The following is a 25,242-nucleotide window of genomic DNA, read 5'->3' on the forward strand; positions in this document are numbered from 1 at the left end:
TAACTTTATAAGTAAATAGTTAACTATTAAATACTAGGCTTTTATTAACTTAAGAGTCTATTTAAGACTTTTTTATATTATTATAGAGGGATAATAAGCTAGATAGGTTAATAACCTTAAGAGCTATAAGTCTAACTTCTTATATACTATTAAATGCCTGCTAATATAAATCTAATTTTTATAATTTATTCCTCTTAATATAATTAGCCCTAACTTGATACTTCTTTACTTATTAATCTTAGTTATTATTAGTTATAGTAATAAAGCCTAGCTTATAATTATAACTTATATTACTTATTTCCCTTATTATTATAAGGAATGCCTTTTAATTCCTTATTAGTTTACTAAGCTTATAACTAACCTTTATTTAATTAAAAATATTTAGGGGAAATTACTTAGTAAGCTTATAGCTAATTTAAGTATAAATAATCTTTATTAGCTAGGTCTTTTTATTTTTTAGCTCTTTAGTAACCTTTTTTATAATATCGCTCTTAAGTAGATATTCTAGTTAGTCCTTAGTTTATTATGCCTTTAAGTTATAATTTTATATATCTTTTTAAGGAGTTCTTTATATCCTTTTTTTAAATATATTTTATTATACTCTTAGATACTAAATAGAAAGAGACTAACTTAAAGCAGGCTAATTAAATAACACCTTAATCTCTTTTTTAGTATTACTTTTACTTATAGTTAAGACCTCTTTCTTAGGCCAGGTTAAGAGGGGGATAGATTATTATAATAAGGTAGGTATTATTATAAGTTCTTAATTATATAAGGCTATAATAGTGTTACTAACTTTAAATAATTCCTAATAGTTATACTGCCTAGCCCCTTCTCTGTTAACTGCCTTCCTTATTAATTAAGCCTCTAAGACTAACTAGGGCTAGTATAGTAGGTTATATATAACCCGGTATCACAGCTTAATTATATAAGTGGCAAAGTATATATATGCCAGATTGAGTGCGCCGTATATATTAATTAGATTAGGGCCTTAATAAAAGTAATACCTTTATTACCTACTTCCTAATATTATAGAGCTACTTATTATATAAGCTGCCTAAATAAAGTTTTTTTAGGAACTTATTTTACCTCCTCTATAGGTAGCCTCTATTTAGTATCTATCTAAGAGTCTTAAGGCTTTTTATCTTAGTATTAAGGAAGGCCTTATTAATCTAAGGGATATAAAGATATAATTATATAAGCTAGAGGACCTTATAGCTAAAGATAGCTAGCCTAATATAGCTAATATTATCTTTAACTATCTAGGCTATTTTAATTTTAATAGCTATTATATAAAGCTTATTATAATTACTTTACTTAGTACTTAAGAGAGCTCTTTTAATTATTTAAATTATATTATAATTATCTATTAAGTAGGGCTTATTAGGCCTAGGTAGTTATAGGCTTCTTTAAATAATAGGTATTATAATAAAATAGCTATAATACTATTAGTAGTTATAATTAGAAGTTAAATTAAATTACTTACTATATAGTAGATAATTTAAGTATAGTATTTATAGGAATTAACAAAAAAGTAGCCTTTAAAGTAGGTTAAAAAAAGAAGATTAAGGCTAGCTAAAAAATAAGGCTTTCTAGCTAGGTTATATATAGCTAGGTTTAGGCTATAATTAAGGCAGTTAACTATAATAATATTAACTTAATAAAGCTTTATCTATTAAGGGGTAATAAATATTTAAATTATATTAGACTTTAGAGATACTTAAATATACCTTTTAAGGCTAACTTATAAACTTAAAAAAAAATATTAATATTTAATTAATTAATTAAATTTATTGTATTTTATATTTAATAATTTATTTAACCCTTTTATAATATTAATATTAATTTTTTAACTTTAACTTTTTATCTTAAAGTAATTAAACTTATATAAAATGAAGTATTTTATTTTCTTATTTTCTTAATTTATAAGTAAAACCTTATAATTAGCTTTTTTTAACTTATATTTTATTATTAAGGCTTAATCTTTTTTAATACCTTTTTAAATTATTATTAAATAGTCTTAAGCTGCTTATTATATAAGCTATTATAAAAAACCTTAATAAAAAAATATCTTTAACTTAAATTTAGCTTTTTAAGTAATTTCTTTTTTTATTTATTAAATTTCCATATCTTAAGATTAAAAAAGCCTTTATTAATTAACTTATAATAATATTATATAAGTAAAAAGATCTTATAATTAAAGATTATTAATTTAATATAATTAATTATAGTTTTTTTTTCTTAATTTATTTTAATTTCTATTATTATATTATAAAACTTATTATAATTCTCTTTTTTTATAACTTATTTAATTTTATAAGTTATATTATAGCCTTTTATTAAATAAGGCTTATTAAGATTAAGTATTTATAGGCTCTTTTTAATACTAGGTATTATAATAATAATATTATAATATTATTCATAATTATAATTAAAAAATATAATAAAAAGAAGATTAAAGCTAGTTAAAAAGTAAATAAGGCTTTTTACCTAGGTTATATATAATTAAATTTAAGTCATAATTAAAGTAGTTAATTATAATAATATTTACTTAATAAAGCTTTATCTATTAAAAGGTAATAAATACTTAAATTATATTAAACTTTAAAAATACTTAAATATTTTTTTAAGGCTAACTTATAAATTTAAAATTTCTTTTTAAAAAATTAAAAAGTTTTTAATAAAATTAAAAGCTTTTATTATTAAATTTCTAATTTATTTTAACTTATCTCCTATTTTATAACTCTTTTAGACTTTTATTTATATTATACTTTTTTACTTCCTACTCAAAGAGTAGGGCTCCTTTTTAATCGGATCCACGAGTAGCTCCATATCACAACGTGGGGAAAGGTCCAAGCTCCAGCCTCAGGCTAAGGCCCAGGTTCCAGCTCCCATTTTGCGACTCCGCTTCCTAGCTAAAATCTTCTCCTTATCAACATCTCCCCGGACAATTCTCAGTCCAATTTCGGTGACCGAGGCCCGTCCGGCTCAAAAACAGTGAGCCCGCTCCGGGACTAGCTGTATTCAGCTGCGCGCAGGTCGTCATGGCTCTTTCTGCCAATGCAAAAGATGCGCTTAATCTGGATCCGAGCAGCAAGAATGCCTCCCCCAAAAGCAACCCCGGGCGTAACACAACCAAGCAACAAGTAAGACACCGCGCATCTGTCGCCTGTGCGTCATGCCGCGACAGAAGAATTCGATGCGTGGTACCCAAGAATCAGACCGAATGTACCGCTTGTGCAAAGTCAGGCGCAGAGTGCATCATCAAAAATGACGATGAGCGTAGACGGTATGAGCTCATGTGTTTCAGGTCCATCATGAGCCAAGACTAATGAATTTTTCAAGTCCTATATCCAAAGCATACATGTCCTCATTATCAGACAGAATCTCAATGCTTGAGGGCTTGCTTTTGGAAAAGGGTGTGGTACCGCCTCCAGCGACTCATCCTCCCAAAACAAGGCACGATGTGCAAGACACCATAGCCACTACGGCGGGCAATACTGATCCATCTCCGCAATCTGACTCAAAGTCCCCAGGGAGCGAGGACCACTCTCCCCCGGACTATCAGAACGACGATTTCACGGCACGTGAGAGTGAACTTGCGACGACAAATTCGCGTGAAAAACAGCAAGCGTACTCTCATTCGGACGAAGATTCGCCATTTCGCATTCTGGATCCTAAGCAAGAGGATATAATCCATCGACTTCTATCGACCAAAGGCAACCTGTCATTCGACCAAATCTCTGGACGCCTGCGTTTCTTTGGTCCCACAGCCAACAGCCATGTTTATGCTGAATCAACAAGTCTATCATATGCACGTGAACCGCCTGAACAAATCCGAAGAGCAGAGAAGATAATCCAATCGCTGAGCTCGGAGACACACGACTATCTTGTGGATGGATTCTTCCACTACTATAATTCTGTGATTCAAATCATTGATCGAGATGCTTTCGAAGCTGACCGAATGTCAAAGTCTTCAAAGTTTTACTCTCATTTTCTTCACATCACAGTCTTGGCCATGGGGTACCGTGTGGCCGATATGGACAGAGATGATATGCGGAAGATTACACTAAGTCCACGAGAAAGTTCTCTTCATAGAGAGGCCAAGCACATGCTTGACATCGAGCTCGAGCGTCCTGGTGGTATTTCTAGTGTTCAGGCGTTATTGTTGCTTGGAGATCTTGAATGCGGTGTCGGTAGAGATAACACCGGCTGGATGTACTCTGGTGAGTCTTGATCATTATGCATGTTTTTGAAATTTCTTCCAGCTAACCGTGTCTAGGAATGGCAAATCGCCTTGCTTTTGATATTGGCCTCCACTTAGATTGCACCAGCAGCATGTCCGAACAAGACACAAAAATTCGAAATATGGTCATGCAGGCATGTGTGATCTATGACAGATATTGGGGATTGTTTCTGGGTAGGCCATTGGCTATCAAAAGCCAAGACGTTGACCTTTTATCAAACCGATTTTCCCAGCTTGCTTCTTTCGGGCTCGATGCTCCCAAGATGGATTTGACATCTGAAATTTACGAGCAGCTCATTGAGTTGATGGAATTGGCCGGACGAATCGTCGAAATACGTGATCTGAGCAACTCCAGTACAGTGGCGGAACAGACCGGCGCATTTGCGACTAATGAAGCCGAAGAAAACAGATATCTGCAGGTCATTAATCTCGACAGGCAACTTCAAAATTGGTATAGGCGATTGCCCGACCGCATGGCATGGAAGCCGAGCAATGTCAAGACAGCTCCTTACAGTTTCTTCCTATTACATCAACAATATCACGTAACTATGATTTTACTACATCGACCATGGGCCAAATATGGCTCAATTTCGGGCGACAGTTCGAGCACGGGATCGCATCCAAGTCCTGAAAGCGACAGAAAGGCAAATTCAGAAAGCCCCGGGCACCACATCACTGCTGAGGGTTCGTCCATGTCTACCGATGACCGTCAACGCGTGGTCCATGGGAGTCGCACATCGCTGGCCCGCAGTATATGTACTCAGCAAGCGATTCGCGTGGCCCGAATATTCTGGCAGCATCGTCAAAGATTCGACGGACGAAAGATTTTTATTACGGGAATGCAGCATGCTGGTACTGCATCAATAGCGTTGATTGCTGCACTTGCCTACCAGCGCAATGAGCCAAATCGCCAGACATATATCGGCTATCTTGAAATTCTATCTGATGCTGTTGGCGATATGAGCGCTACATATCATCCGGCTAGCAGGATGGATGACTTGCTCAAGGCTGTACTTGATCAGATCCGGAGCAGCATGACTGACGTTTCACGGTCGCGCAGCGGCAGCGCAGGACAGCAGGCCATTAGTATTGGTGCCAGTAGTGCGAGGAGCGGCGTCTCTTATGACGGCAATACATCAGTTCCTGTTGTTCCTGTTAGGCGAGAAGCCGATACTGACTTCAATCAACCTCTTAAGAAAAGGCGCCCTTCTGTTCACCGACAGACCTCAGACTATGCCTCATCGAAACCGTCCTATCTCGGTATAACATCGCAACCGGCACCACCTCTATCTCTGCCGTATGGCCAACAAAGCCAATCACCGCTTGATCCAACCATGTTTCCTATGAATTTGCACAGCCAGCCGGAACAACTTGGCCTGACGTTGGTGGGGACGAACGCAGTCAATATGCATCATCCCGACCTTGCTACAGGCCACATGGTCGGTACACTCAATGCTGCGAACCTCGGTAACCCGTTACATGACAATTGGGGCCTGCCTAACATGCAGCCTTCTTTTCCACAAGGTCAATTTCATGGTGCCATAGACTGGTCTGCCGGAACTGCTGGTCTCAGTGCCAGTTCAGTGTTGAATCAGAGTGCCGCGATGTCGACTGGTATCATGTCAGGAATAGCTGCTTTCAGCTCAGCGAAGGAGCCTCCGAAGTTTGGGGGCAGTGAGGGTGGTATGCATGAGTCTTCATCCAGTAAGCTCCCTCATATTGGTACAAACTGGACGAGTACCAACGTTGGGCCCGTAGGTTCAGGGAGGATGCAGGAATATGGCCCAAATCTGGGCAAGACAACACGTCTGAATGACGTGAACAACGATGAACAGAGAAACTACTCTCTTGACTTTTTTAATTTTGGTTAGATGCTATTGCTGCGTTACTGTCTCTTCTGCAAGGTGTTCAAGGACGTTCACGTCTGGTGTGTTCTGTTATGTTATTTTGGATGTGCAAAGTTGATTTTGCTATTTGTATCTTTGTGGGATATGAACAAGTCTGTATCTATATGAAATTGTATATTAAAGCTAGGTGTCATGAGAACGCTTTCTGCATACGTCCAAATCAAAACGTTTGCTCTGGGCTTTTGCCAAACCAACAAAGCATTCCCACAATTCCCTCACTTCCATCCTTTATTCTGGTTCAGCCGAAGCACGATATCGAGATGTAAGGGAGACCATTTAATAGGGTTTTATAGATAAAGGAAGTCACAGTACGTGCTGCTTCAGAATCAAGGAGGTCAAATGAAATCAACATCAGTAAGGCAAACATAGCTAATCATGACTTAGACGAAATAGTAGTTCAGGGTCTACATTTATACGCATGCATGATTCAGATCATTCAATTCCAGTTAGAGGGTATATGTTACAGATCTTGGTCTGGCGACTACCAGACTACGAGCGTCTAGTTACTGGTAAACCCCCCGTCACAGATCATACTGGCACCTTGCATGTAACTATTCATGGGAGAAGCCAACAGGACTATGGCATCTGCCACCTCCTCCATAGTGGCGAGCCGCTTCAAAGGAGTTCTTGACAAGTCCACTGCGAGTGGTGAGGCAGGACCACGACTCATAATATTCGTCAATAGAGGTGTCTCGACATAGCCTGGACAGATGGCATTGATACGGATGCCTAAAGGCCCGTACGAGTTTGCGTCAGCCTTGGTCAAGCCAATGATGCCTAGCAGTCTATCAGTACTTGAACGGACTGTGGTCAGCAGAGGCATTGCACAACGTACCATGCTTGGCAGTTGTATAGGCAGTATGGTCTTGGTTGTTTGGTGCCACAACAGCAAACATACTTCCCACGTTGATGATTCTTCCACGGCCAATCCGAGGTCCCAAATCTCTATGAGAGGATTTAGCTCTTCAACCATTTCGATTCATTGTATCTTGGTGCCCAGACGTACTCTTGATTTACCATGACATCGAGCTCTTCTTTCTGACATCTATACACACCCTGCAAATTCACATCGAGAATTCCAAGCCATTCATCGTCTTCCAGCTCATGCGTCTTTCGACCACTGCCACTAATACCGGCGTTGTTCACAGCAATGTCCAGTCGACCAAACTCGCCGATTATCTTGGCAATGCCTTCCTTGACCTGCGTGGAGTCGCGAACATCGAGATGCACCGGTAGAATATGGACATGGGGAAACTGTTTCTTCAAAGATCCGGCAGATATAGAAAGTGCGTCTTGGTTGATGTCGGCCAATGCTAGCTTTGTGACTCCATGTTGGGCAAAGGCAATGGCCGTCTGTTGTCCAATACCTAATGACGATCAAACAATGCACTAAATGAGTAGCTCCGAGTCCGTCTCGGCCACGGTACGCGATGGCGCATAGTGAAATGCGGGGCGATGGTACTGAGCAAATAGCGGGACGTACCGGAGGCTGCGCCTGTGATGAAGGCGGATCCACGAAGTAAGACTGTCATTCTGGTGGAGTTGATGTGGTGTTGATTACAAGTGTCCTGACTCGCAGAAGGTGGTGCGACTATAGAGAGGAGAGAAAGCAGAATAGCCTTATCTCACCACTTGACTTGGTCTTTTAGCGCTGCGGCCACGATATCTCGGAAAAGGTGTCGGCCCATGGCACTTCTGTGAACACTGTTCGTGTACCAGGGTATCCACAAAGACTCAACTGGGGTCGGTCGTTAGATTGAAGCCATCGAGCCAGGATGTGTCGCACCAAGGTTCCACTCATCACGACATGCTTTGAGCCTCATGAACATTACATAGAGGCCGTGAAGTATCTCCCAAGGCAGACATGTTTTTAACGGGAGATACAGAGTTTGGAGACTGATACATAATGAATGTGGAGTAAGGATACCAGGAATATCGACCCGTAAACCCGATTCTTATCACTATCGGTACAATTGACACGATATGGACAGGCACTGTCGTATCGCGTCGCCACGATCGATATGTATTGTGATGATCTCTCTCGGGTCTCGTTTTGATATCAAGCAGTATTATATGTTACGCGGAAACGACGCGAGTAGTCGATGGGGGTTGTCACACAAAGTCTGTAGTGTATCAACTTGGTCTACCTACATACGGCATGGACCGGGCAGATGGCGGCAGCACGGTCAATTGATCGTGAAAAGGATGACGACACTTATCTAGGCGCGAGGAGTTAATAAAGGTGCGGTATTAAATCCTGGCATGGTAAACGATGACATGCTATTTGGGGCAATCTACAGGTTGAGTTCAAAACTAATGCCAAGAACAGGACAATGAGATTGAAAACACGTGGGATGTGATGGAGACCTCAATGACCTTTACGCATTATGAGAAACGCGAAGCATCACCAAGACGCAAGTCACCATGAGGTAAAAAAGAGTTCATATCAAGATAAGATCATTGAATTCATGTATGGGTTTTCGTGAACGATGTGTCATCTACCCGGGGTATGCTAATGATAATGTACAAAGGAAAGACCCGCTCCCGGTAAAGGCTGGTCGCAGACAGATGAAATATGTTCTTAGGGCTTGTTCTCGCCATTGAATCGAGCGATACCACTTCGAATGCCCTTGTCGACTGACTTGGCCATCTTTTCAAGAGGAAGACGGTCCTCAACACGTTGGACCATTCTGGACACAGGAGGCTCGATGCGCTGGACGCCCTTCTCCATGGGAGGAATGAAGTAGCTGACGTTCCTCTCCCATCGTGGAGCCCACTTGTTGGTCTGGTTGGAAAGACGCTCCTCAGCGCCAGGCATGACGAGATAGAGGGGTGTCAAAACGCCAACACCGGCCGCACCCATGCAGAAGATCTCTGAGGGTTTGGCAGCGGGAAGCTTGGGAACGCGGACAGGCATGTTGTGTATCTGTGGTGGAGGGAGTTTAGGTGTCTAGCACTGAGTGTCAGGTAGAGCTCGGTGGTACTTTCGGGGAGTTTACTAACTGCTGATTGATCCAGTCGACGTGTTCGACCGGATTTGATGGTTTCGTAAGAGGAGTGTGAAAAAGGTGTTGGAGTTGTCAGGAGGATGTGGAGGCGGTACCAATAAAGTTGAAGTTGATGGGTGTTTGAAGAATTGATTCAGTTGGGATGAAAGGGACAGAAAACAGAAACGAGAAGGAAACGGCTACTCACTCTATTATATACGTGCAACCATGATTGAATGACTGCTCGTACAAGATCGAGCGGGGTAACAGCGCTTGGATGATCAACCTGCACGGTAGGGAGGCTGCGACATCCAAACGAGGAGACAAGCAAATGGTCATGGTGAAGGTATGAGAACTGACGGGGCGATACTTGTCCGTGTAAGCATGAATCGCTGTAGCTGGCGGTACATAGTAAGACAAATACTGTGCTGACCGACAAGGTTACACTTGAATGCGGATGGCTTGCAATCTCCCCCCAACCTCAAACTCTCCTGCAGGCCGAGACAGATGATGATTCGCCGCTCCTTAGGTCAATGCCCTCCATTACGTCGAGCCTCGACTCTCGTGACTTGATAGCTCGCTGCTCACGGTTTGGTCAAGGCGGTTCTGAAAACAGTCAAGTACCTATCGGGAGGCGCAGGGCAGGCAGCTTAGGCGGAGAGATGCGTGCGACAAGGGGAACTCCCCCGCGTCTAACGACAATGACCTCTGAGGCGTTCAATGGCGTGGCAACCTTCAAATGGGAGAGCAGGGGGCGATCCAGGAGATTGAGGTCCTGCTGCGGGAGGGTCGCTTCGAGTCGAGATTCAGCTGTTCTAAGCGAGATGGTGGCTTGTTGATTTGGTTGTCTTGTAGCAAGATGTGCAGTGTCATCCCGGATTGAGAGAAATGGCAGCGAAGCAATCCTCGAAATTGATCTAGATGTTTCGGTTTTTGATCAGACTTCCAACATGATCAAATACAGTACCTCGCTGTGAAGATTGCGCTTCTTGATCCAGCGAAATGGTTACGTAGTAGTAGAATACAGGGAAATGTGACTACGTGGTTTTTGCAGGGAGGCAAATCAAATCAAATCAAATCAAAGAAATTGGAGCCGACACTGGGTGACTGAAACTCCATAACCCCGCCGGTTAAGGCAAGCAGGAAGTGGCATGTTTTCTACGCAGTAAAATCAACAAATGCGACCCTGCTTCGTTTCGTGTGTTGCGTAAAATGCAAGTGTCAGCCCAGTATTCAGAAACAATTGATCAAGAGGGATAAGAATCTCATGTTTAGTGCATCACAGTCATGAAGTGGGTAGTAGTACGCAGCTTTGCCATCTCAATTTCAATAATCTCAACAGCACCTAAGGTACCACCAAAACAACAATGTGCGGCACAGTTACTGAAAACAGAGGGCAGATGCAGGAGCCAGGCAGGGAAACGGTGTGTCTGGTCGCCTGCTCCTTTCGCTCGTCTATGCAGGATGACTTGTCGGTGACATTCCTTGCAAGTACTTCTGTCGTGGATTTCAAACCCTCTCTCCCCCCCCTACAACTTACGGCGATTCATTGCACTCTTACAAGTCGCGTGCCGTCCATTAATCACTGGCGCTAGCATGCAGAGGGTCCTCGAGCCCCCTGAAGCATCTCCACTAAGCCCGCTAAAGACCCGCTTCCCCAGATTCGCGGCACTTAGGAACGGCGGCCCCAGCTCTCACCCCCGCTTCCAGAGACCCACTGTTGGGCTTCCCCGGAGTCAGCCAACATTGCTCGCGCAAGCATTTGCCACCTGTAAATGCCCTGAGAACAAGGTTAATTTTCAGGAGTTTTCAGAGGATTACCGCCTGAATTCTCCAATTCAGGCATTATGTTACACACCACGAGCAGTCTTCTGTGAACTTCATCCTTGAATACCTCTTTGATATGTTCTCTTCTTGTCTCTTGCGTGGGCTTGATTTTTATCGCTGGGTACTCTTATCAACTTAGACACCGACATAACAACTGTGTTCTGTATGTTTGATTGTAATACCGCAGCTAAAGCAACAGCGAGGAGCCAGACATGATAGCTTTCGTGGCCTCCAGCCGTTGACAGGGGGAGTCGAGAGCATGAAGAAAAGGTCGAGGCATTTCATGTTTCATTATCGATGTAATTGCATATAGATAATGAGGCAACTAGGACTATAATAATATGTTCTTTTATATATTAATTATAATAGGATATAACTCTGATTTTATAATATAATTATAATCTTAGGGAATTTTATAATTTTAAATATTACGTATATTTATTAAAAGTAAAATATTAAGTATTTCTAATATCTTATTATATATCTAGTAATTATAGGAAATAATAGTTTTATTTGTAAATACTATTTAGACACTATAAGATGATGAAAAAAGTAAAAAGTAATTCTTTGTCAAGATTGGGATTCGAACCCAAGAATCTTTCGATACTGCAAAACGCCCTAGTTAACTAGGGAAGACCATATCTTGAGTGCAGCGCCTTAGACCACTCGGCCATCTTGACTTAATTGATATAGAAACTGCAGTAGATAGTATATATTCATGATGAAATGATACCATGGCCTAGATGAAAAAAAAATTGACTTCTTGTCAAGGTTGGGATTCGAACCCAAGAATCTTTCGATACTGCAAAACGCCCCAGTTAACTGGGTAAGACCGTATCTTGAGTGCAGCGCCTTAGACCACTCGGCCACCTTGACTTTGGTTGTAAAATTTTGTGGTAAAAGGTGTACATATCAGTAATCTCACTGTCTACCTATGATGTTTTTAAACCTGCCTTTTTTCCTCCCATTCTTTCTTTCTCAAGAATTTAAATATAATTTTAAGCCTCATTCAACTCTTCACCTTATAAAAGTTAATCACCTCCTCCCCTTGTCCATCTTGTGACTACACACTTGCTCCACGATTTCAAGTCGCCAGGGCATTCTTTACTTTGTTTGCAAATGGCGTAACAGCATCAAGTCGCCAATGTCATTAACCATTATGGGCAGTTTTTCGTCTCGGAGAAGGTCCGCCAGCTTTTCTGGAGGAGCAATACAACAGCGCAAGAAGATAATTACCCGATGCAGAAGCTACTCCATGTCTTCTCTAGGAGATGGGCGTATTCCTCAGCAGCTTCTACGAACCCAACTCGGCTTGGCAACAGATATTGATGAACTAATTGCCTATAGAATCCTTTCATATGGAGAGGATGACGGGGTCGGAACCGCCATGCGCGACTGGCTCAATCACCCAATGCTAACAAGTGACGATCAGCTAGCAAAGATCATCAAAATCGAGCAATGCACAAAATTGTCCCCGAAGCTTGAAGCAGGCTCCGTTGCGTATTTCAGATCTTGGCCGATGGAAGCCAGGCAGTTTCAGCAAACAATTGAGGAGCTTCGACTACACGGGTACGAGAGCAGCGTACAAGATTGGGTATTTTTCCTCAGATGCAGTGATCCCACCACCCGGATCACTGTCCGCTTAGTTGGATCAACATCCGCGCCGATAATCCCATTCAAACGGGTGCAGAAGAATGCAGAACGGCCAGTCACTCCTTGGAATTTTTCTCTATATACTACATAAGCGATATCCTGAGATTGCTGCTCTTCACAAGGTTTTCACAACCCACGGAAGCTTTGTGCCAGATTTCAGCAAATTGAGCGGCCAACAGAACATGTTGTCTCAGCGGTTTCACAATTCTGTCACTGATCAAACCGAACGCTGCCTTATCGCTTTTTTCGGGTTTCGTGCCCTCCTTAATCGTCAACGTGGGGGAAAGCATGCGAGTCATAAGCGTCGATGACGAGGAAGACCGTGTCTTCATGCGATGCAAAACGAGCCTCTGGACAAAAGCCAACAGCTGCCTTACCACGCCAACACACGACGTCCATTCCCACATCAATCTTCTTTTCGCTGGGTGGTAGGATTATACCCGCGAAGAGGTTTTGAGTGAGGCAGAGAAGGTGAAGGAGGCGAACCGCGAGACATATATCACTGGTGTCTCCGCCCAGGCTGTGGCTAAGTCCTGGCTTAATGGCTATTCAGTACTCGCTCTGTGCGGACAAGAACCACCTATTAGCAATATCAACGATGGTGCCGGCATACTGAGTGGCATCCGGGCTACTAGCAGCTTGGTTAGAAGTGTGCTGACTTCAATGGTTGCAATGGAAACGGGTGTGTGCGATGCTTCTATCACGTCTCTGGCTAATCTCTTCAGCTTCAATCAACTTTTCAACTGGCCACAGCTGGCTCCCAAGCACAAGCAACGATCAGGGGTACGAATTTCTGAAACTATGGCCACTGTATTACTGATGCAACTCTAGGACTTGTTTGATAGTTGGCTGGAAACAATTCGACCGTTGATTGTGGCTAGTCTTGGACAGCATGTTTACGCTTGGGTCTGCCAACCATCTCGGCGGCAAACTCTACCTAAATCGTATATTTATGAGACCGCCCAAAATCAAATTACTAATATTGTAGTCTTCTAAACGAAGTGGGTATCCCTCATTTGGCACAAATTCTAAACAGCACCTACGACGCCATCATAATTCCCATCTTCATCCTGGTAATTTCGCGAGAAATCTAAGCATATCGAGTCTAGACCAGGTCTTCTGGTACCCGTGGGTTGCCACATGGGTCTACATGGACACTGCAATTCGTCTGCTTATGAGCCATGATATTTCATATACATCACGCCAGGCTTTGTATATCGAACTCCACATCCAAGTAGAGGCAACTTTGAAAAACGCAGGATACTTCGAGAGTCTACAGGTTGCAAAAGCTGAGTTTGCTTACACAAAGAAGATAAATACCTCGGAGCTAATGATTTGCAAGAGCGTAGCGTCAGAGACTTGGTCAGCCGCAACAGAAGAGCATGCACTCCCTTCATTCAGTATCCCAGTAGACAGAAGAGCTGTGCTAGATCACCACCTCTCTTACAGTGCCCTCTCCGATCAGGCTATATCTCAACCGATGTTTGAATCAACAGAAGATGACTCAAAGAAAAGACCTCGAGACATGTTCGAAGAAAACGAACGGTTTGGCGACCCAAGGGCAAACTTAACGTCAAATAACTGGGGTCCCTCGGGCAAGACGCTGAAAAGATGGATGGAAGGGTGACTTGAGAAGTTTCAACGAAGAGTTTCCCAAATGCGTTCATTCATTCTAGTATGCTGTCATCAACAGCTACATAAAAAACTTGCCGAAGTTTCTGCTCGAGCGGTCCTGGACTGGTTCCAGCTCCTCTGTACGGCCAGAATTTACCCTAGATGCGAAAGGCGCTTATCGAAAAAATGTGCTGTTTTCACTTGGTCCTAAACAAGCAGGGATTCTGAATGTTCGCTGACATTGGTGTGGGCATTGTTTGGGGAAGTACTAGGGGCATTGGGTTGCTTGCAGAAGAGGGCGAAGCTAAACGCTGGCCAACACACTCATAGACCTGTTTCTTGGTACACCATGGTAATCTTCATAGTTTGTGATTAGATTATAACTATAGCAAACATTGCCAAACTGTGGGCCGTCATGGGCCGTCCGCCTGAAGCTTAAGATCTAGGTTTTGAAAACAACTCGATAAGTGCTACCTCGTGGCGAACCATGTGTAGATACATGGTTTACGTAGGCTTGATGATAGTTGAAGAGGCGGTGTCGTGTCGATCCCCCGGGAATTAGATTCGTATCAGACCAAAGCTCTACAAACTTCAAGAGCATCGTGTCTTATTCCTCTCCTTCTCACAATTCCTTCACCGCTGACGCAGATTAACCGGTCATAGCGGCATCAGCGTCGCTTCCTGCATCTGCACCGCGCACCCACAACACATTATTGCACCTGTATTTCGTGGTTTAGCACCGCGTGTCTGAAAAGGCAGGATGGGCAAAAATTCATACCTGATCAATACTTGGCCCAGTGATCCAGTAGGCTTGTCTTCGATGTACTCTTCGGTGCCGGAAAGCTGAATGTTCATGTAACTGTCGATGGAAACCAGCGTTCCCTTGTACTCAACCTCGCCCCATTTTAGACGGACAAGAACCGGGTTCCCGACAAGCTTCTCCAGCATGGGGCGAGGATTAAGGTGGACGAAGCTCATCTTGAGTGGTTGTGATGAGTTTGGGGGTCGAATTTGAGGTTGATGAGTGAGCTTTCTGGTGGCTGCGAAAGGACAGGCGCGTCAAGCGTATTGGGTTTAGCACTGCGTGCCTGAGGAGAAAATTTGCCATACTCGGCCGGCTTTTCTTCGGTAAACTCGTAGGTGCTGGGCTTAACTGTCCATTGGGTATGGTACTGTCCAATTCGCCCCGACACTCTTTTGAACGAGGTAGAACATCAGAAGTAGATGGATGAACTGCCGGATTCTTCAAAGCTTGTATTCTGCCACAAGCCATTCAGAACATCCGATTATCATCGAGGTCAAGTCTTTGAGGCCGACAATATCCGTGCATTTCTGTTGCTTGATGAGCAATAAAAGCATCGCTTGATTAAGTCAAATTGGAACAGCAGTAAAGAAAACATGTCATTAGCAAACACATATTTGTGTGCTTGGTGCAACCTTGGAATGCTACAATATCTTATTGCTACGGTCCTTACTATTGATGTTGCACATTCCCTCGCTCTAGAGACGAGGAAACTAAAGGATTCAGTCTTGGTATTCTCTGGAAGTTTCGGTGATGTCAAATCAGGCAGGTTGAATGTCGAGCATGGTGTTCAGGTGGTTGCATCAAGCTCCCGATGGAAGCGATCGAGCCAAGTAACTTTTACTTTGTGCTGTACCTAGCAGATAGCAGAGTTTCGTTTTGGGAGATGGGCTGAAAAGGTATCGACTACTTGCGCTGTCCTGATGCATGTGGATCGCTGACCCCACTGACCCAAGCCTCAAGGAGCTTGGCGTACCGGGAGAGACATTCACCGGCCCCGATTGTCATACAACAACCGAACAACCCAACCTGGAGGCACTTGACTGTTCGCCGTCTTCAATGTTTTCCTTGAAACTATACAATTTCCTTTCTCCTCGCCAGCGGATGTCTGTTGACGCTTGCAGTGACGGCTAACACAGCTGAAGACTACTCGTGATTGATCATTTTAAGACTCCATCTTCTGCCATTCACTGTTTACCTTTCTGCAGCACCGCCATAAAGCTCTGCAGGAGCTACGTCACGACTGTAAACCTCCTCTTGACAATCCACAATCATGGCTGAGTTCGCCAATTTCGACGGAACACCCAGTAGCTTGGGCAGCGAGACGAGCAAGCGAAAAGCTGCCATCCTCGACAGGCATCTCCCAGATGGCTACTCCGCCGAGCCCGACGTTGCCTTTGGTCCAGCCAACCCTTCCGCTTCGGGGTCTGCCAGCAATGACAACGACACTACAGGAGACCCCATCGAATCTTCGCTCCTTTTGCAAGGAGGCGACATGCATCGCGACATGTTCAAGATCAAGGCTCGAGCCAACTCCCTCCGCCGCGCTGCCACCTTTTCCCACCACACACCTCCCCCCCTCGCTGCCGAAGACGAATTGAGCCACTCCGAACAGCGAGAGCCCGGCGGCTTTCGACGATACCACCTTCAACGCCGTGCCCGACAGAGACGCATGAGTGGCTACACAATTGTCGCCAAGAACTTTGTCGATTTCCTCGATCTCTATGGAAGCTTTGCCGGCGAAGATCTCGAAGATGCCGATAGCGAGGACGAGTCTGCCATTGACGATCGAGAAGACGGCGATGTGGAACAGCCACCTGAACTTCGACCTCTCCTTGGCAGAAGACGAAGCACTAAAAGAATGCGCAAGACGGGCGACGCTACAACCACAAAGACGTTTTTCACCCTCATCAAGGCTTTCATCGGAACTGGAATCATGTTCTTGCCTAAGGCGTTCCGCAACGGTGGCATCCTGTTCTCGTCAATCACCCTCATTGTATTGTCCCTTGTCAACTGCGGATGTTTCCGTCTGCTTCTTGACTGTCGACAGATTTACGGAGGCGGTTATGGAGAACTAGGTGAAGCCATTGTTGGACCTCGATTCAGAAGTCTCGTTCTCGCTTCGATTGCCATCTCCCAGCTTGGATTTGTATGCGCTGGTCTCATCTTTACAGCTGAGAACCTCTATGCATTTCTTGACGCCGTGACCGCCAACCACCGCGAGTTCATGTTCAATGTACCCAGTTTGATTGCTTTGCAGTTGGTCGCCCTTGTTCCTCTTGCCCTGATCCGAAACATCTCAAAACTTGGACCCGCCGCCCTTCTCGCTGATGTCTTTATCTTGATTGGAATTGTGTACATCTGGTACTACGACATTGCGGCCCTTTCTCAGCGTGGCATGGACTCGACTGTGAAGCTGTTCAACCCAAGAGATTTCACTTTGACCATTGGCTCAGGTATCTTCACTTTTGAAGGAATTGGACTTATTCTGCCCATTCAGTCAAGCATGAAGAGACCCGAGCACTTCCCTAACCTCCTTTACTTGGTCATGTTTATCATCACGATCATCTTCACCTCTGTGGGAGCACTCTGCTATGCGACTTTTGGCGAGGACACCAAGATTCAAGTCATTTCCAACTTTCCTCAGGATTCTCCTCTTGTCAACGCAGTCCAGTTCCTGTATTCGATTGCCGTTCTCGCTGGAGATCCTGTCCAGCTTTTCCCAGCTGCCCGTATCATCGAAACCTCAGTTTTTGGTGAGCGTGCAACTGGCAAGAAGAGTGCTGCGATCAAGTGGAAGAAGAATGCTCTCAGAACCCTTCTTGTAGGCGTATGCGTGGGTATCAGTATAGTTGGTGCCAGTGACTTGGATAAGTTTGTGGCGTTGATTGGCAGCTTTGCCTGTGTTCCCTTGGTCTACATCTACCCAGCGTACTTGCACTACAAGGGAGCTGCTCAGACAACCAGGGCCAAGGTCATTGACATTGTTGTCATGGTTGTTGGCTTCATCGCCATGGTCTACACCACGCTGGTCACTGTTTACCAGTGGATCGACAGTGCTTAGAAGACGACAACCCCATCTGCGGTGGAAATGAAACAAGGCATAAGACTGGTGCAAGGCAACTTCAAAAGGCTAACGCTAAAGGTTTTGGGAGTCATACATGTGGTTAGAGGCTATCTCGTTCATATGTTTCTGTTTTTGAGCATTTTGTTGACGGCTGACGAAGGCCTCACTGGAGGTCGTGACAGAGGACACGCGAACCGAGGCGACACAAAAACAGCATACTGCCATGCTTGGAGGTTTGGAAAAAGGCGTTAATGCATCCTCTTGATTTTGCGATTTAACTCAGATTGTTGGCAGTTCTCATGATAATTTAGATGCCGGTCACTCCTCTGCTTCATTGACGATCCATGTCCTGCTGTAAAAGCTTACTGTATCTAGGCCTCAATTGTTCTCAGTTCCTGGTAATATAAAGTGCATTAACTCGCAGATGGTCCTTGTTCCCCAGTCAGCTATCATGGTGTGCATTGGTAGGTAGAATATTGGGTCTCTGTCAGAACAGGCGGTCGTCCATAGATGGGAACCTGATGCAAGGTCTAGGAAAAGCCAATCTCAGTATTAATTTGGACTTCTTCAGGAATACATCCAGCGGCAGATCAGCTGGCTTCAGAGCTCTAGGATACTGCGCTTGGGAGTCATGATGGGCCATTGCTGGATTCTGTGGCTCACGTGTACGACAAATTTAAGCCAGGTAACCTTCATGCATGGCCACTACTTCAAATCCAAGGAGTCAGATGCTTGTAGACTTTCTGTCTAATCTTGGGGATTTGTGATCGAAGTCGATGTACAATGCTTACAGTCGCATCATGAAGATTTCGGGTTCCCATATTAGGCAATCAAGTAGTTATGCCAGCTGGCATCCCGAGCATTGTCCACAAGGTCTCGTTCCCAAATGCAAGAAACTCTTTTCGGCAATTTTAGGAACAAGTATTAATTGATAGAACCAGCACGCGGGGGCGTTCTATCCCACTCACTTTCCATCATATGCTCCTCCAAGTATGTAAATATTGTTCCACGCAAGAACCATTGACACTACCTTCGACAACCAATATCATCTGCGCTAGTTGTTTCCGGCTTGTTTTGAGAAATACCAATTGAGTGTCTACCGGGATCGAAATCTCGATCAGATTTGTCCCTCTTTGTTGAGATAATACTGATATGTTAGTTGTGTTTCTAGATATGTCCACGTTATGTATCATCGATGATGGAATAACCAAGATTTTCGTCACAAACTAATGAACCTTTGTGTAGATCTATTTTGAGCAAGGAAAATCACAGTATTGATATCTGCCTCGGTGCAATCCACACCGAGGAAGCGAAACGAAGAGGGCCTCGTTCTGCGGGATTCCTCTTTTCAACGATACCTCGTGACGCGGTGTAGCACCGGTATCCATATAGAGGCCGGCCGTGACCAGCGCATATCCAGGCGATCTGGAGGGTACAAGGCCTCAGATTGACTCTCGTTCATTCGATGGCCAGAGCTGAAAGTCCATGCATCAACAGTCTGTGTCATGATTGTCGAGAGAATACCAACCTAAGATCTTCGCAGTCTTAGCAGATGAACGAACCACCATCAACAAAGTTAGCATTCCACTCCATGCCAGATCCAAAGCTACTGCGGGAGGACTAATTGAGTTCAAGAGTTGAGATGCAGCTGGAGAGTTGTTCATAGAGAAGCTCAAAAGCTGGGGGCGGGGTGCAGATCCGGAGGTGACTCCGCCCGATTCCCCACGTAACGCAACCATCACCCGAAATGCTGTAACTTGCATCCTCAGCAATGATCTCTCTTTTGACTTCTGCTATCCTGGAGCCATAGGACAGGCAATGCCCTGAGGGGGACATTCATGTTAGAGTATATGCTCATCAAACTTGCACCTAAACCTTGACACACAGCTGGAGATCAAGTGTAAGCCAGGGAGGTAGGGAGTCAAATGGCTGACGGTGATCCTCGCTCAGCCAGGACCTGATTTAACTCTGCAAGGAAACCCGAGCCTCACCGGGATCATCAATAACGTCCTAGTGGCTCCGGGGATAGGAAAGCTTGGCCTGTCATCGACTTCATTCTGCCAGACCGAGGCACATTCTCTTCATACACACCCTCGACAATGTCTGAATTGATGATGATTCCCATTCTGGGGCATAAAGATCCCCCGTGACTTGTTCTTCCGGAGTGCGGTAAAGGTGACGAAGAACCGCCACTGATGCAACTAGAATCTATCCGTACTGAGCATTCCCCTCGTGGCCATCGCATGTAATGGCTGCCATTGACTTTGGTACAAAAGCACCCCGAGCTACCACTGAACGTAGTCTATCCCAGAATGTATGTAAGCATCTGTGGTATCGCCAGCCTCATAAGCTTCCACAATGAACAAGTTCTCTCCCATCCTTCGAACACTGGCTCGTCAGCCTCTCCAGAGACAAGCTTTTCCTCGCCCAACAACGAGATATGTCCCAATAGCTATTCGTGCCTTTTACTGCACTCCTTCTCAACACAATGCGGCACTGGGTCAGCCTCATCTTCTACCAGAGTTCAGCCTCAAAGACAAAACCGTTGTCGTGTCGGGAGGCGCCAGAGGTTTAGGTCTTGTTCAGATTGAAGCTCTTATTGAAGCCGGAGCTACTGGTGAGAGAGACCATGAAGAGTATATCAATTGCTAAATTCTGAGTATAATAGTCCACGCCGTTGATAGACTGCCCTCGCCAGTTGAGGATCCAAAGTCCAACTTCTCACAAGTCTCAGATCGAGCGCGTGAACTTGGTACCTCACTTCATTACCATCAAGTCGATGTAAGAGATGTCCCAGATCTCAATCGCATCTTCGAAGATATCGCCAATGGCGCAGGTCGTCTAGATGGTCTCATCGCTGCTGCGGGTATCAACCACGAAACACCAGCAATTGACTACTCGATGGAAGAAACCGAACGAATGATGAGCATCAACTTCACCGGGGCTTTCATGACTGCCCAAGCAGCTGCTCGTCAGATGATTCGTCTTAAACAACCTGGTAGTATTGTCATGATTGCCAGTATGAGCGCAACCATCGCCAACAAGGGCATGCTCGCGCCGTAAGTACGACTTCGGATCATGATGTTCAGCTACTAACACTTTATCAGCGTTTATAACCCCTCCAAAGCTGCAGTCGTACAGCTTGCCCGTAATCTTGCAATGGAATGGGGAGAACACGGCATCCGCGTCAATACCCTCTCTCCTGGCTACATTCTAACCCAGATGCTTCAAAATCTCTTCAACGACTATCCTGGTCGTCGTGAGAGGTGGCCCAAAGAGAACATGCTCGGCCGTCTAAGCACCCCAGAAGAGTATCGCGGTGCTGCTGTCTTTCTTTTGAGTGATGCGAGTAGCTTCATGACGGGTGCTGACCTTCGCATGGATGGTGGCCATGCTGCGTGGTAGAGCCATGTTGCAGAACGTAGGTTCTAGGCCAAAGCAATTCAGTCGCAGCAACCTAGGCCTTGGAGGCATGTTCTCGGCTATCGTTTGTTGCTATCTCTTGAGTGAGGAGAAACATGATATTGTACAATCGTAATACACTTGTCACATCGGTCCTTGCGGATATCGTGACGACTTTCCATCTATTCCCTCGTTCCTTGCCGTCAGTTCGGACTTGTCACATGCGAAAAGGTCTTCTCCTGTCCAAGTTTGCTCAACAGCCCAGGTTGTATCCTTAATCTTGACTCAATCTCCTTCTCGGGTATCCCTCGATCGCGGAACTTCATAGCATCCACCAACGTCCTCATATCGAGGAATCGTCGGCCCTCGCGCCCCATGTTTGCAAAATCTTCCTCCGCTTCGTCTTGTAGTCGATCTCGAGCTGAGAGCGCTACGAGGGTTGGGTTGCTTCGACTCGGTGCAAAGCTAGGTCCTGGAGGAGCTGAAGGTCCGAGAGGGGTCGCGGCTGTAGACGAAGGAGAATATGTAGGGTTCGAGTCAGCAATTCCCATCTGGTGTAGACGGCGTGAGAAGTCGCCGGTTGGGAAGTCGGGGTCCATAGCGTCAGCGCGAACAGCTACACATACGAGGTTAGATGTTGCAGTAGACATGATACGTTCCAATCGATCTACCGTCGTCTTTGGCGCTGTTCCCCAAGGTTTTTGACTTTGGTTTTGGTGCCTCTGCCCTTGGTTGACGTGCTACTGCTTGCGGGACAGCAGCTCCAGGAGCTCGAGCAGGATACTTTCGCGCTGCGCCTTTAGCGACTTTCGAAGACGAAGAGCCCATTTTGTCTGACAGTGATAGATAGACGCAAAATGTGAACAAAAAGAGTTGACAATTTACAAAGACTGCGCGTTGGCGGGGAAGTATAGAGCAAAAGTGGCGTCAATTGACAGACAAACGTCAGGGTGGGCATCTTTTTTTCGATGATGCTATTGAGGTCGGTGCGCAATTCTTCCGTAATCATCAATCATAGCCACTTGTTTTGACAACTACCACTTATTCATTGACAATTAGCATTATTATTAACTAGTAATGATAGAAACACATTCCTGCTTCCAATTCTAGGAATTGCTACTTAACATGACCTGGTAGAATTTCATCAAAACTCAAAATCGAGTAAGTCCATTTCCAGAGATCAACTAACAACGAGTTTCGACCATGCATCAACGTATAAACCAAGACCCTCCGGGTCAAAACAATCCAAACACAGTTCTTTACTCCTACTCCGTATGAGATTTGTCTTATGAACAGAAAGACTGAAGAGACTCGAGCACAAGGCCAAGCTTGAATGTGTCCATTTCCAGGCATGTGCACGAACATTCTCTTGGGACGCTCTTCGCTCCGTCCATGCAACTTGGTAACGATATTGTGTCGTTCACCACCAAAAAGGATCTTTGCTAGTAGTCTTGAGTCCAGGATGGATTGGGTTGGTCCCCTGCTGAGCTTGCTTCGGGTACTGTCCCATTTCTTGGTCGTCCGAGGATCCAGGCAAGAATTGGGGCTCGTTGAATGTCCATTCGGGAGCTATAATCTTGCCCTCCTCGTCTGCCATCCAAACCAGGGCTCCATTTGAGAGTGCAACTGGCTTGCCTGCCATTCTGGACCCATCTTGAGCCTTTATAGACGCATTTGTCATGAGATGGCGCCAATATCTTTCGCCATTTGGAGCGGTGCAGGCACGTGCAAACTTAACTAGATTCCCGGTTGCCTTATGGACGTCGCACAAGCAGTGGCCAATCTGGTATGGGCCCGAAACTCCGTTGAAGGCCAGATGACGAGCCGTGGCCATCTGATAGAGGAAGAATTTTTCTCCATCTAACATCTCTGAAGGCGATAGCGGCTTAGGACAAGTAGAAATCAAAGCTGGGTCAAAGTCGGGAATAGGTCTGCTGAGATTGGGAGCGCGAGCAACTTCGTAGTAAGGGGCCGGGTCGCTTGGGCTGCTGGGGGTTGAGGAGGCTCCTCTAGCAACGACATCGATTGGGTTCTTCCCCCGAGGATTCTTAGATCGCTTGAGTTGCGTGCCAGGCTGCTTGTGCAGACGGGGTGTCTTGGAGACTCCCGAGCCAGCTCGAGGTCCAAGGGGGTTTCTCTTTGTTTGTTTCGAGGCTCTAGACTGAGCAGTTTTGTTGTTTTGGCGACGCTCGGTGGGATTCTGTTCCCCCACTGCGTCGCTTTGTTGATTTCCCCAACGGGTGTCATTGAAGATGTCATAAACCTGTTCCAGATTAAACATCGGGACACGAGGTCCACTAGTTGGTCGGATAGGATTCGCAAGTGTTGTGAGATCGTATTTCGGACCGTCCTCACCTCGCCGAAGAGCAGCGGATGAGCTCCCTCGCGCCATATGCGCCTTAGGATGACGGGGAGCCACAGTGATGCAGTCTTGGATAGTACCTTGTGAGGACGGGCTGTATGCTCCTACTATTGGTACTTGTTAGCGTTGAAAAGGCAGAGCTATAGCCATGGAGGTAAACGAACCCTAAGAAGCATTATTGTCTCCGATGTTGGCCAAATCGTCAGTTGCATCGATCAGGTTTCCGCTCGCCTTCTAGAGGTATGGTAAGTGTCTCTTTTCGCAGAAGCGATTACCATTGTAAAATACATACCATATTCGATCCAGTTGACATAACATCATAGTTGGGTTGGGCATCGTGGGGTTTGGATGCGAGGCGGCTTGCCATGTCTTTCGAGGTGTTGATAGGAGGCGATTGTAGGCCGTTGCGCACCACCTGAGGCTCTCCAGGTGCGGAGATACCATTCATTTTAAGTTCGTCTGCTACGCGTGAGGCTTCTCTAGGGATGTGGTGGCTGATAGGTGATAGGTGAAGAAAATTAAAGTTGGTGTTGATGTTCTTGACACGATACCCACAACCAGAACAAGAGGATGAAAGGTGAACAAACGAAGAGGAGTACGGAGAGAGGCGGCAAGATTAATGTGTCCGAAGTGGGGGAACATTGTTGTTTACTTACCTTACACTGCTATTCCGTTATTAAACGATGCGTTGAGTGACAAATGTCACTGGCAGAGATCCTGAGCTCGCAGTGGCAGCCGTTTCAGCTGCCACTGCGAGGCATGGATGCAAGGCACGCAGTGGCCTCCGTCTATGCCTAGCAAACCCGCGACTGAACTTTACCTCGAAGGTATTTTTAGCGCGTCTTGTTCCTTCGGGTGATGCAACGCAGAAGTTCAGATACTGATGTTGAGAAGAGGTTGTGGGGTAAGGTTCACCTGAGCCATGACTATAACAAGGAGTTTACTCCTGTAGGTGGTTCTTTCCTAAGTTCAGTAATGTTCGTTAAGAAGTTGAACATGCTGTCAACATTAGAGTAGCGCTTATTTCAACACTGGAAATAACAGTCTGCCCCCTTTTAATTCATGAACTTAAAAGGCTATTAGAATCATCTAATTCTCTTGGTGTTTCTGAATCGCTGGCCAGGCTTTGTTCCATGTCTTGCAATCGACTGAACAGTGCTGATGTCTGCCTATCGTGTTCTATAAGGAGAGAGTTCCGAACAATTGAACGGCTTCTTGGATGAAAGAACTCATCAATACTTGGTCTGTAATAGAAGAGAGCAGGATCAAGTCTCAAGCCCCTTCGCGAAGAAATAAGCCCGCATCGAGTCTCTTTCGCCACTACATCTTTATCTAGCAAAACCTGCGAGATACTTTCTCAGTTCTTTCATTATCA

General features: G+C 44.9%; 9 protein-coding genes and 2 non-coding genes across 11 annotated transcripts; 4 read left to right on the forward strand and 7 right to left on the reverse strand.

The window, feature by feature from the left end:
• The first annotated feature begins 2,893 nt into the window (after positions 1-2,893).
• On the forward strand, positions 2,894-6,330 carry FOBCDRAFT_212880 (fungal-specific transcription factor domain-containing protein). The gene is made up of 3 exons (XM_031194266.3): positions 2,894-3,289; positions 3,346-4,226; positions 4,283-6,330. The coding sequence occupies exons 1-3, from the start codon at positions 3,045-3,047 to the stop codon at positions 6,115-6,117; spliced, it is 2,961 nt and encodes a 986-aa protein (XP_031029004.2). The 5' UTR covers positions 2,894-3,044; the 3' UTR covers positions 6,118-6,330.
• Positions 6,331-6,652: 322 nt separating this feature from the next.
• On the reverse strand, positions 6,653-7,783 carry FOBCDRAFT_174463 (uncharacterized protein; the record flags this gene model as incomplete). Its single annotated transcript, XM_059608493.1, has 4 exons — positions 7,637-7,783; positions 7,160-7,520; positions 6,989-7,098; positions 6,653-6,957 (listed from the first exon to the last, which is right to left on the reverse strand). The coding sequence occupies exons 1-4, from the start codon at positions 7,683-7,685 to the stop codon at positions 6,653-6,655; spliced, it is 825 nt and encodes a 274-aa protein (XP_059463920.1). The 5' UTR covers positions 7,686-7,783.
• An 810-nt stretch (positions 7,784-8,593) lies between these two features.
• FOBCDRAFT_256048 (uncharacterized protein) lies at positions 8,594-9,369 on the reverse strand. Its single transcript, XM_031194270.3, has 2 exons — positions 9,157-9,369; positions 8,594-9,103 (listed from the first exon to the last, which is right to left on the reverse strand). Exon 2 carries the CDS (start codon positions 9,068-9,070, stop codon positions 8,735-8,737), a length of 336 nt encoding a protein of 111 aa, XP_031029008.1. The 5' UTR covers positions 9,071-9,103; positions 9,157-9,369; the 3' UTR covers positions 8,594-8,734.
• Positions 9,370-11,535: 2,166 nt separating this feature from the next.
• On the reverse strand, positions 11,536-11,647 carry FOBCDRAFT_t30. The gene has a single exon. It is a non-coding gene; the product is annotated as a tRNA-Leu (tRNA).
• Positions 11,648-11,731: 84 nt separating this feature from the next.
• Positions 11,732-11,843, reverse strand: FOBCDRAFT_t29. The gene has a single exon. It is a non-coding gene; the product is annotated as a tRNA-Leu (tRNA).
• Positions 11,844-12,126: 283 nt separating this feature from the next.
• On the forward strand, positions 12,127-14,253 carry FOBCDRAFT_284425 (uncharacterized protein; the record flags this gene model as incomplete). Its single annotated transcript, XM_059611658.1, has 4 exons — positions 12,127-12,561; positions 13,053-13,403; positions 13,452-13,526; positions 13,609-14,253. 4 exons carry the CDS (start codon positions 12,127-12,129, stop codon positions 14,245-14,247), a joined length of 1,500 nt encoding a protein of 499 aa, XP_059466614.1. The 3' UTR covers positions 14,248-14,253.
• A 334-nt stretch (positions 14,254-14,587) lies between these two features.
• FOBCDRAFT_212891 (uncharacterized protein) lies at positions 14,588-15,342 on the reverse strand. The gene is made up of 2 exons (XM_031194273.3): positions 15,013-15,342; positions 14,588-14,953 (listed from the first exon to the last, which is right to left on the reverse strand). The coding sequence occupies exons 1-2, from the start codon at positions 15,210-15,212 to the stop codon at positions 14,884-14,886; spliced, it is 270 nt and encodes an 89-aa protein (XP_031029011.1). The 5' UTR covers positions 15,213-15,342; the 3' UTR covers positions 14,588-14,883.
• Positions 15,343-16,085: 743 nt separating this feature from the next.
• Positions 16,086-18,512, forward strand: FOBCDRAFT_7665 (transmembrane amino acid transporter protein-domain-containing protein). The gene has a single exon (XM_031194274.3). The coding sequence runs from the start codon at positions 16,310-16,312 to the stop codon at positions 18,098-18,100; it is 1,791 nt and encodes a 596-aa protein (XP_031029012.2). The 5' UTR covers positions 16,086-16,309; the 3' UTR covers positions 18,101-18,512.
• A 1,909-nt stretch (positions 18,513-20,421) lies between these two features.
• Positions 20,422-21,508, forward strand: FOBCDRAFT_284428 (uncharacterized protein; the record flags this gene model as incomplete). The annotated part of the gene is made up of 3 exons (XM_031194276.3): positions 20,422-20,720; positions 20,772-21,162; positions 21,211-21,508. Exons 1-3 carry the CDS (start codon positions 20,462-20,464, stop codon positions 21,506-21,508), a joined length of 948 nt encoding a protein of 315 aa, XP_031029014.2. The 5' UTR covers positions 20,422-20,461.
• A 200-nt stretch (positions 21,509-21,708) lies between these two features.
• FOBCDRAFT_195506 (uncharacterized protein) lies at positions 21,709-22,333 on the reverse strand (the record flags this gene model as incomplete). The annotated part of the gene is made up of 2 exons (XM_031194275.2): positions 21,709-22,121; positions 22,177-22,333. 2 exons carry the CDS (start codon positions 22,331-22,333, stop codon positions 21,709-21,711), a joined length of 570 nt encoding a protein of 189 aa, XP_031029013.1.
• Positions 22,334-22,573: 240 nt separating this feature from the next.
• On the reverse strand, positions 22,574-24,315 carry FOBCDRAFT_247167 (uncharacterized protein; the record flags this gene model as incomplete). Its single annotated transcript, XM_031194277.3, has 2 exons — positions 22,574-23,974; positions 24,156-24,315. 2 exons carry the CDS (start codon positions 24,313-24,315, stop codon positions 22,926-22,928), a joined length of 1,209 nt encoding a protein of 402 aa, XP_031029015.2. The 3' UTR covers positions 22,574-22,925.
• Positions 24,316-25,242: the final 927 nt, after the last annotated feature.

Source organism: Fusarium oxysporum, chromosome I (assembly GCF_013085055.1).
Source record: "Fusarium oxysporum Fo47 chromosome I, complete sequence".
NCBI lineage: Eukaryota > Fungi > Ascomycota > Sordariomycetes > Hypocreales > Nectriaceae > Fusarium > Fusarium oxysporum.